The sequence below is a fragment of the Diplotaxodon limnothrissa genome, linkage group LG8 (assembly GCF_057381915.1).
Source record: "Diplotaxodon limnothrissa isolate DT_005_m linkage group LG8, D_limnothrissa_male_GT1.1, whole genome shotgun sequence".
Lineage (NCBI taxonomy): Eukaryota > Metazoa > Chordata > Actinopteri > Cichliformes > Cichlidae > Diplotaxodon > Diplotaxodon limnothrissa.
In genome coordinates this window covers 28,654,443-28,667,768 of record NC_140603.1, presented here as the reverse complement: position 1 = coordinate 28,667,768, position 13,326 = coordinate 28,654,443, and the positions used below count along the sequence as shown (strand labels likewise).

General features: G+C 41.4%; 1 protein-coding gene across 1 annotated transcript in view; it reads left to right on the top strand.

Annotated features, from left to right (window-relative positions):
- LOC146627126 (corticotropin-releasing hormone receptor 1) overlaps positions 1–13,326 on the top strand; it is a 38,260-nt gene that overhangs the window by 8,783 nt on the left and 16,151 nt on the right. Inside the window, exons 2-5 of the mRNA XM_085361061.1 lie at positions 2,718–2,838; positions 3,717–3,870; positions 6,848–6,908; positions 12,241–12,313. Coding sequence (XP_085217187.1) covers positions 2,718–2,838; positions 3,717–3,870; positions 6,848–6,908; positions 12,241–12,313 — 409 coding nt within the window. The remainder of the gene's footprint in view (positions 1–2,717; positions 2,839–3,716; positions 3,871–6,847; positions 6,909–12,240; positions 12,314–13,326) is intronic.

The following is a 13,326-nucleotide window of genomic DNA, read 5'->3' as shown; positions in this document are numbered from 1 at the left end:
ACAAACTAACATGAATGTGAATCCTTTGCAGTGTCTGACTGTCTGAAGTCTAGCCTGTGATAAAATGCTGTTTCCTCCCTTGAGATGCTTTGCCTGCAGCTACCTTCAGTTGCTGCTTGTTTGTGGGTTCTCTTCCCTCTGTGCCTTCTGCTCTGTTTGGCTGAGATCAGGTAACTGATGTGTCCGTTGAAGAATGTCCCATTTCTTTTCCTTGGGTTGCTTTTGCAATTTGCTTTGGATCTATTTGCACTGTGAAGGGTTGTCTGATCTAAGCAGAGAGTACAGCCCTGTGTACTTCACAATTCATTCCACTGCTTCTATCAGCAGTCATATCATCAATAAATACTAGTGACCCAGTTCTGCTGGCAGCCGTGCACGCCCATACGATGCCCTCCATGATGTGGTGTGCTTCAGATTAGGAACTGTTTCTCTCCTCGTGTCGGGAAATGCATGGAGATGAGACCTAAATGCAAACTGCAGAGTCAGACTAGAAGAAAACAAAAAGTGAATCTTTACTGTGGCCGACGTCCAAAAACACAGAAGAAACCAGCAGGGAACACCCTAGGAACTTCACAGGGCTGAAACACAGCGTGACACAACTAAAAACACAGGCTATAAATACACATGAAACAGGAGGGAAACTAAACACAGCTGAATATGATCAAGGTAAACAACAGACAGGAGGTAAAACCAGAGACAATACATGGGAGAATGTGATTAGCAAATTAAAGCTGAATGCGAGTAAACTGAATGAACGGAGGGAGACACTGAGAGATCAAACTAGCTAAAATATATACATATAAATGTAATAATCAAGCTAAGAACAAGCTAAGAACAAAGAAATCTTAATGAAGGAGAACCTAAAAGTCCAGAAACACCTTCTCATTTTTTCCCATCATTCTTCACCTTGTTTCATTTATATATTTATTTTTCCATAACTCTTCAGGCTCTTCTAGATGTTTTCCATTCAAAGTCTAATCTGACCTTCCTGATCTTCAGTGTAACCAGTGGTTTGCACCTTGTTCTGAAACCTCAGTAAACCTCAGTTCAGTCAAATAGTTCTGTCTAAATGCACTTCAGGTGTCGTCTGTGGCCTTTCGGGCCTTTCGGTGTTCCTCATTTTTAAGAATGCACCAGGTTTGTTGATTTGGCAGGTCCTAAGGTTTCTGCTCTGTCTCTAATAGGTTTATTTTGTGATCTCAGGCTAATGATGGAAACCTTTTTGTCCTTCATACTAAGAGTTACTTGGTTCAAGACTTGGAATCAACTCGAGCTCATTCATCTGCTTAATTTCTTACAAAATAACAACGGGAACAAGACTCAGACATGTAGCTGCTCATCAGCCGACTGATCCATTACTGTCTAAAATATGGGACTGTGTATAAAAATGGCAGTAATTTCTAAACAGAACTTGAATCACATCTTGGTTGTTTGATTTAAAATCTATTGTGGTGGCGTACAGATGCAAAGCTACAAATTTGAGTCTGCGGTTGTCGTATGATTCTGGACCTGTATGTTCAGTATCACATGAATAAAAACCCAGATCAAGTAAGATTGTAATATAAAATAATAACATTTTAAAAATTTGTGAGATTAGAAGAAAAGAAAAACAAATTTACTGTGCCTTTAACAAAGACTTGTTTGCAGGAGCATGTAGCCATTCTCTTAATTAGGTCCCATCAGGCCACACTGCCCCCACAGACAGCATGCCGAGGGCAGTGAGGTGCTTGCTGTGCTCCTGGCGTGGTGGCAACATTATAACATGATGTGGGGAAATTATCTTCTCATTTGTGGAACAACGGGATTTAAAAAACACAAAGTTATTTGATTTTTATCATCTCAAGGCTGCTTTTAAAACCTTATTTAAAATGACATTGTAATTAATCCAAACGGTGTTCGAGCTTTTTGAAGCCTGCTATGTTACTAATGGGGTAGAGCGTCTTCAGAGAGAAATAAAAAACATGATACAATTTGTACAACGTGCAATATAATAAATAAGTAAATACAATGCTGCTGGAAAATGCTGCTCATGCATCTGCTCAGTCAGCACAAAGCCAGTGAAAGTGACACCTATTAAGAATTAATGCATGCTGAAAAATAAATCACGTCACTCATGCTTGGCAGAAGAGGAAGCGGCCTTCGCCGGCTGATAATGCCGTCAGCTGGTGATAGCGAACGTGGCCGTCACTGCAGCGAGCGAGGATGGTTTGCTCAGTCCGTGCAGTCGTATGTTTCTATTTTCAAGCGCCCGCTCTGAGGCACTTGGGCAGATTTTAATTGTATCCCCGAGTGAATTTATTTACCGCATTTAAAAAAAGAAAAAAAACATCAGGCTTTCAGGGCATTACACAAACAAAAGAGTAGAGCGGGAATTAAGTCTTACTTCTTATTATATAAGTGAGGATTGATGGGAAATGTTCCTTTTGAGGCTACATCAACTCGTTATTCTTATCTATCAGCTTCATTTTCTGTGTTTCCGATATTATAATTTGTAATGTTGGAGTCACACTGTAACTGTCAAAAATAGACTCAAACTCAGCAGGAGGAGATAATTAAATCAGATATTTCCTGCCAGCTTTCACATGTTTGCTTTTAAACTACATATATATTTTTTTATCTTTCTTCTCAGAATTAAATTAAGCTCGTGACCTAACAACAAGAGAAATGTTGGAAAAGCAGCATCAGCAGTTGAGTTTTCCCTACTTCTGTTCTCACAGGAGCATCCGCTGCCTGAGAAACATCATCCACTGGAACCTCATAACCGCCTTCATCCTGAGGAACGCCACCTGGTTCATCGTCCAAATGACCATGAGCCCCGAGGTGCACGAGAGCAACGTGGTATGAGCCCATTTATGTGAGGTTTAATACAAAAAACCCCTAAACTTTGGTTTTAAAGTAAAGGAGATTTTTAACAGTATTTTTAATGCCTTAAAAACAAAATGAGATGAGCCAAATATATTTATTGGGTGAAATGTTCCTTCAGCGCCAGAACTCTCTAGCTTAGTTTGACTTAATCCCATAAACAGTCCTGCTGATGGAAGAAGAACATATGTATTAATCCAGGTGTGAAACTAATGCCGGTAGACCTCTGTGTGTCAGCCTGTGTAGGAAAATGATGTTTTTACTCTTTTTATTCAATTCAGTTGAGTCCAATCTCACTGATACATCACCAACAACAAGCACTACAACAGTCACCTGTTATATTGTCGGGTAAAGGTCCTACGATATTAGAGAGAAAACCCCACCAACAACAATCAAACGACCCTGTGAACAAGCACTTGGTGACACCAGGAAGGAAAAACTCCCTTTTAACAGGAAGAAGCCTCTGGCAGAACCAGGCTGGACCATGTAAATAATGGATATAAAGTCTATATGTTACAGTTAGATTGAAATATTTTTGTTTACTGAATTAAATTATTTGTTGGACATAACAAAAAAGAAACAAATTAATTCATTAAGGTATAAAAGTATGTCTTCCATAATAAGTTTAAGCTTGATTAGTTTAAATTGTTCTCAGAATGTAGAAATATTTACATTTTTGCCTTTAATTTGTCAGGTGAAAGTAAGACTAGAACAAGAGCAAGTACGAAGCCATGGATAACAGCTTGTAGATATGGCAGTTTTTAGAAGTATTATCAGTTTGTCTTGGCTGAATTTAATTCAGTAACTACACATTTAAGTCTGCTTAAATGCAGATAATTGTTTTCATTTTGCAGATATGGTGTCGCCTTGTAACCGCCTCCTTCAACTATTTCCACTCCACCAACTTCTTTTGGATGTTTGGAGAGGGCTGCTACCTCCACACCGCCATCGTCCTCACCTACTCCACCGACAAGCTCCGCAAGTGGATGTTCATCTGCATCGGCTGGTGTAAGCAGCCTTACTGCTTTTATCTTGAATTATCTGCAAAACACTTCTACAGTTATCAGTTAATATTTAACAAGGACATTTTGGGAAAATGGGAAACATTTACCAAAATTCTCTCTGATTAAATTGGCTCATAGTTACCAGATCAGTTCAGTAGATTTTTGGACCACTAAGAGTCTTTTTTTCTTTGCTTAAATAACCACTTAATGACAAATCTAAGAGCTTTTTAACAAATCTTATCTACTTACCAAACTAAGCCTAATCATCATTGACTAAAAACAAGTTACAATAAATCAGGACGGTGCAGCAGCTTGTAAATGGCTTAAAAGGTGATGGTGGTGTAAAATCCAGTTTTAAAGGGCTGCATTGCAGGCTCAGTGTCGTACTCCAGTCATCTGACGCACACAAAAATATATGAAAACAGCTTTTTTTACTAGTTCAGGCATATTAAAATATGTATAAACAGACAAAGCAAGGGAAAAACAAACAAATATCTGACCCCAGCTGACGCACGCAAGGATGCAAATATGATGAAACTCTGAAAGAACTAATACATTCACACACCATCAAGTGGCATTTTATTAGCAGTACATCAGTACTGGATTGAAGCCACACTCATGCATACTTTGAGAAAGATGGAGCGGAATTTTTTACAAAGCAAACCAACTGGTTTAATAACAGCAGTTTAGATAAATCTCATTAAGTGGAACATCAAACACTTCTTAATAGAGTGATAGAAAGGCTTAATACAAGTGTAACTAACAAAATTGTAGCAGTTCAAAATAAAACAGCAAAAGAAACCTGATGTAACCCTACTTATGGTTTATTAGCAAGAATGACCAAATTCCCACTAGGCCAGTATCAGATAATCTAGGACTGACAGGAGCCCAAGGTATAAGCATCAATAAGGAAGGACCACACCAAGGTAAACAGTGCACAGCTTGTTATATTTGACACAGCAGCTGCAAATAAATGTACTTGAAACAATAAAATACAAAATAGTTCCCCCCTAAAAATAACAAACTAAATAAAAGTGTGCGCATACAGCTTTCTCTGAGTCAAATGTATGAATGAATAATGTTGGATAACTGATGGATGTTTGGGGCTGTTCAGTTTGTTTAACTGTTGTCCTACCACACGCCGGTGAAGGAAGCTTCAATGGGAACGAAGCTCTGCCTTCAATAAAACCTCAGCAAATCCTACCCACTTTTGGGTTCCACTTAACTGGAACTGTGGAATCACTGCTCCTCGATGGAGGTTTGCTTCAGACTGCGTTCGTCTGTCCAGTCATCCTTTGACCAGATAACAAGAAACCTGACGTTGAACAGGGTGAAATTCGGAACAACCAAAAAAGCTGCAGCAGACTCCGTTGCAACTCCTAGCGATTCGGCTTCGGTAACATTAGTATGCCGAGCACATGGCACTGTATGAACAGGAATGAAAAGGCAACAAATCATCTGATTTGTTCACTTCTTCCTTTAACCCAAAAAAAGAAATGACTAAATCGTTTACATCATACACCCAAAAATTACTTTCTACTGCTCTTTTTTTCTAGCTGGGCTACACCGACATCATGACAATACAGATAAAAGATGGTGGCTAGCTTGGTTTGAGAGCCTGTATAACCTCTAAAGGTTCATCTAGCTTATTCTTCCACTGTCAGAGCTAACGCACAGAAAGACACAACCATTCAGTTAGAATCACCAATTAACCTATCCACAATAACTGCATGTCTGTACTGTTCGAGGATGGTGGAGTACCCTGCACACAAAGTCAAACCCAGGACCTTGTTGCTGTGAGGCAACAGTAAAGTAGTTTTTCCAGCATTAAACTAACCTCTTCTGGTCCTAATTTAAAACTTAAAGTCAAGAAAGTAGGTTTAATTTTCCTACTAATCTCTCAGAAAGAATTCCCAAAATGTCAAGCTAAGGACACTAAATGCTTTAGGGTTAGATTCACTTTGACTAATGGGAGTGTGTTGGCCCAGTCACACAGGCCTACAAATATATCGAAACTCCGCCAACCTGCCGGCCACTAGAAAAAAAGCCTGTAGGCCCGTGTGACTAAAACCTTATCAAAGAGATATCTCAGAGTCCAACTATGAACTTCAGAGCTGTGAGTTTCATCTCAAAAGACGTAGCTGAACATCAGATGCTATTTTATCAAACAGCAGGAGGCAGTTGACTTGATGGAGATCTCAGGATTTTGTGCGGCAGCTGGAAAATGCCTTGGTGTGCAGTTCACTGTCAGCCTGTTTCACATTGTCAAACTAAACTTTGAGTTGTTGAGATTAGGTGTATTGTCTAGCTGGATTACATTTCCCTCCGGGGATGATGTGAAGGCTCGGTGTGAAGGACAGACCGCAGCACATTTCATCAAAATAAATAAGGTCAGATTTTCTGTGCTTCGCTATATGTTGGATCACTGGCTTCGGGAGGACATCATTGCTTTCCACAAGTCAGGAGGTGGACAAGAGGAGAACACTGCAAGAAAAATGTAATTTATCAAGTAATCTGGAGCTGTGAGGGGAGAATTTCCTGCTGATGACAGTAAATTTCCCGCAGCGTGGAAATATTCCAGAGATTTGACTTAAATGTGTGACTCGTTGGCTCGTAGGGTCTTGACGCTCCTGTTAGTATCATTTAAAAGTGAGTGATGGCTGTTTTTTCTGCTTTATTAAGCTTTTATAAGTCGGTAAATCACGAGATCACGCCGCATTATCGTCAGCCAGAGTCCAGCTTTTTATTCATTCACAAAGAAACATTCAGATGGTGACAAGTCTTGGCTTGCATCTGTGGATCACGGCACACAGACAACAATTGCTCCTGACAGAGCTTGGCAGTCACTGGTGCTGTGCTTTAAAAAAAAAAGAAAAGGATTTCATATTCCAGCATGAAATCCCTGGAGTGATATTTTGTGATTTGAATAGCAGAGAAAGATGAAAGAACCACCTGTCATTTTGTGTTTTTTTGCCTTACAGGTATACCATTCCCGATAATCGTGGCGTGGGCCATCGGGAAGCTCTACTACGACAATGAGAAGTAAGCCTCTTTTCAAGATATTCAACAAGGAACTTTTTATTCTATCCGGGTAATAAAAGGACAAGGGCAAAGCGTTACATTAGGGAGATGAATGTCTATTAATAATCAGCCGTAATCACATTTGCATTGTACAATATTCTTAATTACACTCTAGCCCTGCCAGCATTTCATTGGGAGTGCTTGCTCTCTTTTCACACCTATTAGTGAGGTGAAAATTGATTCGGCAATTTAGAAACGGGCGCTGAATAACTGGAAAAGTCGGTTGATACGCTAGATTTCTCTAATTGTCACCAAATGCAATTAAAAGGCCAAAACCAGATTCTCCAAAGTCCTAAATCTGACTCCCCTGTGCTTCTGAGCTCTGCTGTGGTCCAGAAACTGTTAAAAACTGTGAGTGACATATTCCTTCATTACCACGAGCATACGCTGTAGTTTATTTTGATTCCGTCCCCCCACACAAACCATCCTGCTGCCAGAAATATAAAAATCGCTAGAGCAGTGAATGCATCGGAATCAATTTAATGGCCAAGTCTGATGACACATTCAAGAAATTTGGTTCCAGCTCCCATCAGCAGCAGAGAAAGTGTCTGCAGAGGGAAACGTACACAAAGATAAGTAAAAAGTATACGCAACTGCATTAATGAGATTTTCCTGACAGCGAGTTGTCTATCGAAACATTAAGACTGCACAGACAGCTCATTTACACAGCTCATTTAAACCGAATAAAGTTTTATCCCACTGACCAGTGCAAGACCGTGGGTGTGATTGAACAGTCAAATATTCACACCATTTCTATGTTTTACAGAAAGCAGTGTTTCCCTCAGAAGTGATATTTGGGTTCCAAGGACCTCGTTAGCTTGCTTGGCACCATATTAGTGTTACTTAACACTTCCCAGTAAATGATGCAGTCAGGCTGAAGGTTGTTGACGTCTCCGGTCTAGCTGATGTCTTGAAACTGACTGTGAAGAATGAACGCAGACTTCAGAGGCACTCTTGATGAAACAGAAGACAAGCTGTTTATTTGGATGATAAAAACTCCAACGTGAATCCAAAACAGACCCAAAACAAAGTCCAAGATACAAAGTAATAACATCCAGGCAGCACAGCACATTACAACTAGGTCTAAGTGAAACACGAGGTACATATACACACAGACGAACGCGCTGTGTGCTGATGAGGAGTGGAAACAGCTGGGGACCAAGAAACAGGTGAAGCTAATCAATGGTAACAAAAAGACAGAGGTCAAGAGACTACCGAGATAAAGCAGGAAGTGTTTTCACACAGAAGCACACATAAACTTGACACAGAAAGATCCAAGACTAGAAAGGTTACAAAAAACTCTACAAGCTTGCCTTAAACAGAAAACTAATGTAAAACACTGAAACAGAGAACTAAAGGCTAACGATACAGTTCACTCTAACCTTAACCAGAAGTTTTCAGGGTTACAGAGCTTGTTCACTTCTTACTGGGTTACAGCGTCATGCTGCATAACTACTCACTACTCAGAGAAGATACAACAAAGCATTTTGCATGGAGAGAATTTAAACCTTTTGGATTTCTCTGACAAGCATATATAGAAGACAATAGAATCTAGTCTGCAAGTTTCCTTGCAGAGAACCCAGAACTGGCCTTGATGCATTCATCAAGGTGTGAGTATTAGATAAACAGCACTTAGCTGTAGAAAGGAAGTGCTTGCGTGAATGAGACATGTTGCATAAAGCACTTTGAATACTCAAAAGTACTATACAATATAAGAACCAACCCTTTTACCTCAAGAATTACAGAGGGCTTTTGGTTGGGCTTATCCCAACCAAAAGCCCTGGATGACCCGGGAGGTCAGGCAGCTGCTGAAGGAGAGGAACATTGCGTTCAGGTCTGGCAACAGGGATTACTACACCACAGCCCGATCCAACCTGAAGAGAGGCATCAGAGAGGCAAAGGGGGACTATAGGAGGAGGATCGAGGACCATTTGAAGAGTAATACCAGCCGGCAGGTGTGGCAAGGCATCCAGCACCTAACCAACTATAAGATCAATCTCGGAGCTGCGGACGGTGACCTGGAGCTGGCAGAGGAGCTGAATATCTTCTTTGCCCGCTTTGAGACCAGGGTACCGGAGGTATTGGAGCCACAGCAGCAACACGCCACCCATAGCAGCACCACCCTCACCCTGGAAGAGCACGAGGTGAGGCGCATGCTGCAGGCTGTTAACCCGAGGAAGGCGGCGGGTCCTGATGGTGTGCCAGGTCGAATATTGAGGGATTGTGCAGGACAGCTGGCTGGGATCTTCACCAGGATTTTCAACAAATCCCTCGCACAGGCGACTGTCCCACTCTGCCTGAAGTCCTCCACCATAGTCCCCTTGCCTAAGAAGCCCCACATCACCGGCCTCAATGACTACAGACCGGTGGCACTCACCCCAGTGGTAATGAAATGCTTTGAGAAGCTGGTCCGCAGACACATCACAGCAGCCCTGCCCCGCAGCCTGGATCCACACCAGTTTGCCTACAGAGCAAACCGATCCACGGAAGACGCTGTAGCCACAGCACTCCATGCTGCATTAACTCACCCGGAAGAGCATGGTAGCTATGTGCGGATGCTCTTCGTGGATTACTGCTCAGCTTTTAACACCATCCTTCCACACAAACTGGTGGCCAAGCTACAAGACCTGGGGCTTCCATACAGCACCTGCATGTGGATCAATAGCTTCCTCTCGGGCCGTAGACAGAGAGTCAGAGTTGGCCATCACACATCCTCAGCCCTGAGTCTCAGCACTGGCTCACCCCAGGGCTGTGTGCTCAGTCCACTGCTCTACTCTCTCTACACACACGACTGCACTCCTCGCCACCACAGCAACATCTTTGTGAAATTTGCAGATGACACCACAGTGGTGGGGCTCATTTCCAAGGGAGACGAGTCTACGTACAGAGACGAGGTGGAGCAGCTGACGTCATGGTGTAAGGCCAATAACCTCCTCCTCAACACTTCAAAAACCAAAGAACTCATAATAGACTTCAGAAGGAAAAAGGCAGAGATCCAACCACTATTCATAAATGGGGACTGTGTAGAAAGGGTGGCAAGCTTCCGCTTCCTGGGAGTCAATATAGAGGAGAACCTTTCCTGGAGTGTGAACACCTCCGAGCTGCTGAAAAAGGCCCAACAGAGACTGTACTTCCTGAGAATTCTCAGGAGGAATAACATCACACAGAGACTGCTGGTGTCCTTCTACAGAGCCACCATTGAGAGTGTTCTAACTTACTGCATATGCATCTGGTACACTAGCTGCACAGGGGCTCAGAGGAAAGCACTCCAAGGGATCATTAACACCGCCCAAAAGATCACTGGCTGCCCTCTCCCCACACTGGAAGTTCTACACAACGCCCACTGTTTTAAAAAGGCCCAAAACATCATAAAAGACACCTCACATCCTGGCCACTCCCTGTTCGAACTGTTGCCCTCAGGCAGACGGTACAGGGCAATCAGAGCAAGGACTAATAGACTCAAACACAGTTGTTATCCAACTGCAATAACACATCTGAATACTACAAAAAAATGTCCATCACGCCACTCTTGTGTTAATCTATGCACGGTCTGAAGCATGTGTGTGGGAATGTATGTGAATGTTTTACTGTTATATCTTATTAGTATTTTAAGTATTCTATCTATTTTATTTATTGAATTTTATTGTTTTATTTATATTTTGATATTGCTAGGGATGATGCAATGATCGGGGACCATTCTTCATTTCGTTGTTCTCATGACAATGACAATAAAGTTTCTGATTCTGATTCTGATTCTGAAGAAGGCTAAAGTTATACTATCTATTATACTCCATGAAAAGATCTAAACAACACATAATTTAATGGAAGTCACCATTGTAATTCAAGTCTAACTCTAAGCCTTTAAAAGTCATTTTGCAAGCTTTTCTTTCCTTCTTTTAGTTTGTGACTTGTGGTCTTATAGTTGTTAAACGCCATCGTGTGAGCGCTTACACTGCTTTGCAGTTTTTAGGTTGAGACTAACATGCACAGTTTGAAGATATCCTCAGTATATCAACCTGCATCATACAGTACAGGGCTCAGCTGAGCAGCAAAACACACAATCCAAATAAGCAAAGCTCAAGGAAAGCAACAACCAAACAAAATGACAACAAAAAGAACCCAGGCTGCAAAGACCTGACAGCTGAAGGAGGGAACGCAAACCTCCCAGATACACGAGGCAGCAATCAGCTAAACAAACCCCGACAACACGGAAGCAAAATATGACACGTGAACAAATGAAAGTGCTCCGTGAAAAGAAAACAACAAATCAAATGAAGGCCAGTGATATACACAGATACAAAACCATGTCGACGGTATGAGGAGAGAGGGAACAAATGCAACCAGGCTGCAGAGATGATGGAGAGCAAACACACAAAATTCAAAAGAAATACAGCAAGACGCTAAGTTAATCCATTCCTCTACAAACTGATTGAAATCCTCCAGAAAAAGATTACCATTGATTTAACTCTTAGGCCTAAATCTTTGCCGATGATGAAACACAATCCCTCAGATAGAGACATGGGATTTTTCGTGGTAGGGGTGGGGGATACAGTTTTTTATTTGTGTGTGCTATTGTGCTTTTCCTTTCTTGAATGCCACAAATTTGGAGAACTTTTATTTAAAACTCATTATCAGTGAGGACTCAGACATCAGAGGGTTAATTATCGAAACAGAGTCACTCTGTGGTTCTTTCATTTTTAAGGGGTCAGTTTGTGCTCAAGGAGCATTTTTCGTAATTCATCAATGAACACAGACTTACTGGAGCCCCTGTTTACGCACGAATATCAGTATATTAAGAGTAGAGACTGTACAAACAAGGGTGTGGCACAGGTAGTGGAAGAGTGCTGTTTGTATTATTACACAGATAAAAATAGTCCCCAACAAATGCTCGGTTTAATCCTGTTTGAGTACGATTTGATGAAAACCGCAGGGGCCAGCTGCCACCAGCTGCCTTATTCCCTCTTGATTCATTTCAAGAAAATTACATAAGATCCTTTCTTCTGTTCTCACGAGGCTGGCAGATGTTTTCATTTATATTAAGGCAGAAGCCCTTAAATGTTACTTGTTTTAAAGGGTTAAAGTCCTGAGAGTATTTCCCACCTCTGGCTAAAATAATCTGGCTATAACTCATATTTTGGGTGAATCACTGACTGGAAAACACATGTTTAAACCCCTTGAGCACACATTGGGAAATGAATGCCAACACATACCGAAGGGGAGGAGATGAGTGACAATATAAATGGACCTGCTCGTTAGAACAAACCATGACTGATTGCTTTTGCTGACATTTCAGGTGCTGGTTTGGGAAGCGAGCTGGCGTGTACACAGACTACATCTATCAAGGTCCCATGATTCTGGTTTTAGTGGTAAGAGTCTCTTTTTTTGCCCTTCAGTAGTAGCATGTGCTTCAGAACCTGCTCGACATAATTTGCAGGTACAATTAGTCCTCATTATGTCTTGGAAATGCCTGACAGGCGTTGGAAAGTTGGAAAGTTGAACACATATTTCAATGATAAATGAGCCGGCCCGACGTTAGCTCTATCAAGATTAACGTTTAACTTGACAACCTCTGGGACTCATTTTGGACTTCAGGCATAAAAACATGAATAAAGTCCAAATATATGTTCAGTCTTGAAGGAATTATCTCTTACACTAGGCTATTTCCACCCCCTGGGGTGGGTGCCTTTCATCACAAATCAGCTTTTGCAAATCTGTCTTGTCACTTGAACTGAAAATATCTCTCATCTGCATCCAGTTTGCCGTCAAATCACAGCTGAGATTAATCTTCATTCTAAACTGTATGTCAGCTCCAAGAAAGACTTCTCCTTCAGCATTCGGATATGTGTTTTTGTGACTCACCCTCGCCCTGCCAGCCGTCCCTTGTGATTCTGAGCCCTTCAGCGGGGCTCATGTGAAAGGTCCTCGAGATTTTACAGAATAGCTGGGGACTCGTGTGAGCTTTGCTCAGCTCTCATCTGGACTAACCCTCTCCTGTCTGAGCATCCAAAATACTGTCCTCAGTCCCCTGTTGCAATGTAGATAAGTAGAATCGATCCAGTGCTGTGCTTAAATGTAAGAATTAGAGGAGTACGCTTTTTCTATTTTGTAATTTTACACAGAGGAACATGTTGCACTTTTACTCTACCACAATCACCTTTACAGATATGTCCTAATATAAATGCATTGTTTTTCATCTACATGTATTGATATCATTTGAATATACAAAATATTAGAATAGAGATCGGATTCAAAAGACAGATCCAGCTCAAACTGGTTATCGGTACTTCTGTAGAAGATGAGAGAGGGAGTTTTGACTGGCCAAGTTAATCTCTGAAGTATCTAGTACTCTGATGATGATGAGATGAGAGATGATGAGATA